The following is a 2,794-nucleotide window of genomic DNA, read 5'->3' on the forward strand; positions in this document are numbered from 1 at the left end:
CATGGTTGTTTGTCCTGTGTGTCTCTGTGTTGCCCTGCGACAGACTGGCGACCTGTCCAGGGTGACCCCGCCTCTCGCCCAGAATGTTAGCTGGAGATGGGCACCAGCAACCCCCCCCCGACCCCACTGAGGGACAAGGGTGTAAGAAAATGGATGGATGGATTTAGGGTTGACTTTTAATAGCTCATTAATAATAGATGCCTCATGTCTGATACGTCACCTACCGTCATAAAATGCTAATATTTTAAAGCACACATAAGCAAGACTTACCAGAGTATAGGATCGACCTAAAGGTGATGTTGCAGCTCTGAATGTCAAAGGGGAAATTAAAAATTTTCATCTTGCAGGTGCTGGTCACAAACTTATCATCCCTGTACTCGATCACACCATAATTATGAACTTTGAGAAAGGGGCTCGGCAAATTTTTATCTTTTTCAGTCCTGTAAGTAAATAAAAAGGGTCAAGTGTGAGTGAGAGTAAGAGAGAGAGAAGGCACAAAGGTTGAGTGAGCGCACACAAGCAGGAACAGGTCAAATTAATTTAACTGCAACAAACACAAACTAAACACAAGGAGTAAACATAATAAGAAATACTGAACTAAAGTTAAGCAAAAACATCTAATCAAAAAGAAGAAACCAATGGACACAGAACAACAAACTGCAAAGCTAGAAAAAAACTCAAATGACCTAAAAACATAAAATGAGCAGATTTACATTTCTTCAATTATGATATCAGGCATCCACAAAGATTCACATGGAACCACGACTTTGGAAATTCCACAAAAGTCCTCTTCATTCCAAAAGAGATAGTGATTTCTCCACTCCTTGAGAGAGAAAAATCAAAATGGAGTCAATGGTTTTATTCCTAATCAAACATCAGCTAATTTCTTATGTTTTCTGAGAAATGTTGAACTTTTCTGAGAAAACTCACCATAAAAATCCAAATATATGATATGAAGGACTGGTCTGCTTCTCTCTGGATAAAGAAAAATGAGAAATATTACCAGTCGTTATATGTTTACAATAGATTGGAATTAATACTTTTAGGCCAGAAGTTAATTTAGATTTTCATACTACACGTAGTTAATAATATCTTCTTAAATTAGCATGCACTAAAGCCATTATTTGGCCTTACAGTTTTTCTTATAAAACAACAACTTAAGTTCTTGTTCTTAATATTCCACATTAAACAACTGGAAATATGATAACATGACTTCAAACAATTATTTTATGAAAATGAGATAACTAAATTTAAACCACATATTCAAAGCTAAACAAACTAAAATGAATTCAAACAAAAATATAAATGACAACTTAAGACTAGAACAAGAACTTACCACATCTAGAATAGCGTAGATCTTAACTTCAATGTAAAGTAGAGTTGGACTTTCATAGTGTCTGGTAGGTCTGATCATGGTCAACTTGTCCTTGTTCTTGGTCAGGTTTAGGTACTCTACAATGTCCCAGTATGTACACATAGTTTCTACAAAAACAAAAAACCCATTATTCTGCACCAAATTCACCAGAAAGACAAGAGTTTTTGTAAAATTAGAAAATTGTACTATAGTATTTTTGTGGTTGGTCATGACCAATACATTTTTACATTAAAGACTGATTCAGGTTTAAATTATATATGAAAAAGAGATCGTGCTTTGAATAAAAGTCTAAATAAGAAAATTTCAACTGTCAATAGATCAGTTTACAATGTCGTTTTTCAGAGGAATAATAAACAGATATAAGCAGCTGTGAGTTCATCATTCAGAATAATCAGAGGGATGTTTATGTTTAATGCAGTTTTTGAAAATATGAGTCACCAACAAAATATTCTTCTGCCATTAAGACTGTTGGCCAAAATGTTTCGAAAACAAAGTTATCTAGTATTAACTAAATTGTTTTTTGTGGCTTTGTGGTCAGAAACATTATTTTGGTCTTACCAGTTTCATCAGGTCTCTTGTCAGATGTCTGGTTATTATAATCCGTCATATTATAACTTGTTGTATTCCCATCTGTCATGGAAAAAACACAAAATTATATATTTTTTAATTATTTCATAATCACACTTTTCATGATTAAATGGTTCAAAAATGTATGAACCTGCTCAGATATAAAATTGTTAAGCAGGGGGCTAAAACAGTAACAGCAATTACCATTCAGAGAAAAACCATTAGATTACATTTCCTACCTGATAGTTCTGTGTAACTCTGATTAGAGTTCAACTGGTTGTCAAGATCATCTTGTATTTCCAAACWGGACGTTAATCCACCTGACGACAGAGATCATACATTTAGTTTTATGTATATTAACCTTCCTATAGTGTTACTTTGTTACTGTCCATTTTTAAAAAAAAGTTGGTGAGAATGGATTTTAGATCAGTGTTGAATGTAAATGTACAAAACATCTTCCAGATTTCCATGCACAGAAGAATCTCTAAGCCAAGAGATTTTTAACCTCATTTCGCAATAATGCAGAATTTGTGTCGGTCTACCACACATACAAAAAAACCAAATACAATATAAAAATTCCTATTTGTATAGTGACAAAATGTAAAGGAATATGTTTGCATGAATAAAAAAACAGGACATTATTGCGAGAATCTACCCAAACTGCCAATTGACTAAGGCAGGTTAAATTTTGTATTAAACACTGGAAAAAACAAAAATCAAACACGTTCTATTGGTTGGTGATGACTGAAAAAACAAAACAAAACAAAATTAATTACAAAGGTCAGAGTGCGTCCAGTTGCATAACAAACTAAGTTTCATGAAAATCCAAACAGGATGACCGTATTTCCTCCA

General features: G+C 33.6%; 1 protein-coding gene across 1 annotated transcript; it reads right to left on the bottom strand.

The window, feature by feature from the left end:
* Positions 1-270: 270 nt before the first annotated feature.
* Positions 271-2,259, bottom strand: LOC103461432 (5-hydroxytryptamine receptor 3A-like; the record flags this gene model as incomplete). Its single annotated transcript, XM_008403730.1, has 6 exons — positions 2,182-2,259; positions 1,934-2,005; positions 1,337-1,482; positions 931-975; positions 714-823; positions 271-440 (listed from the first exon to the last, which is right to left on the bottom strand). Coding segments are annotated over exons 2-6 (520 nt in total), but the record flags the coding sequence as incomplete, so codon positions are not given.
* Positions 2,260-2,794: the final 535 nt, after the last annotated feature.

This window comes from Poecilia reticulata, unplaced genomic scaffold, assembly GCF_000633615.1.
Source record: "Poecilia reticulata strain Guanapo unplaced genomic scaffold, Guppy_female_1.0+MT scaffold_1486, whole genome shotgun sequence".
In the NCBI taxonomy this organism is placed as follows: Eukaryota; Metazoa; Chordata; class Actinopteri; order Cyprinodontiformes; family Poeciliidae; genus Poecilia; species Poecilia reticulata.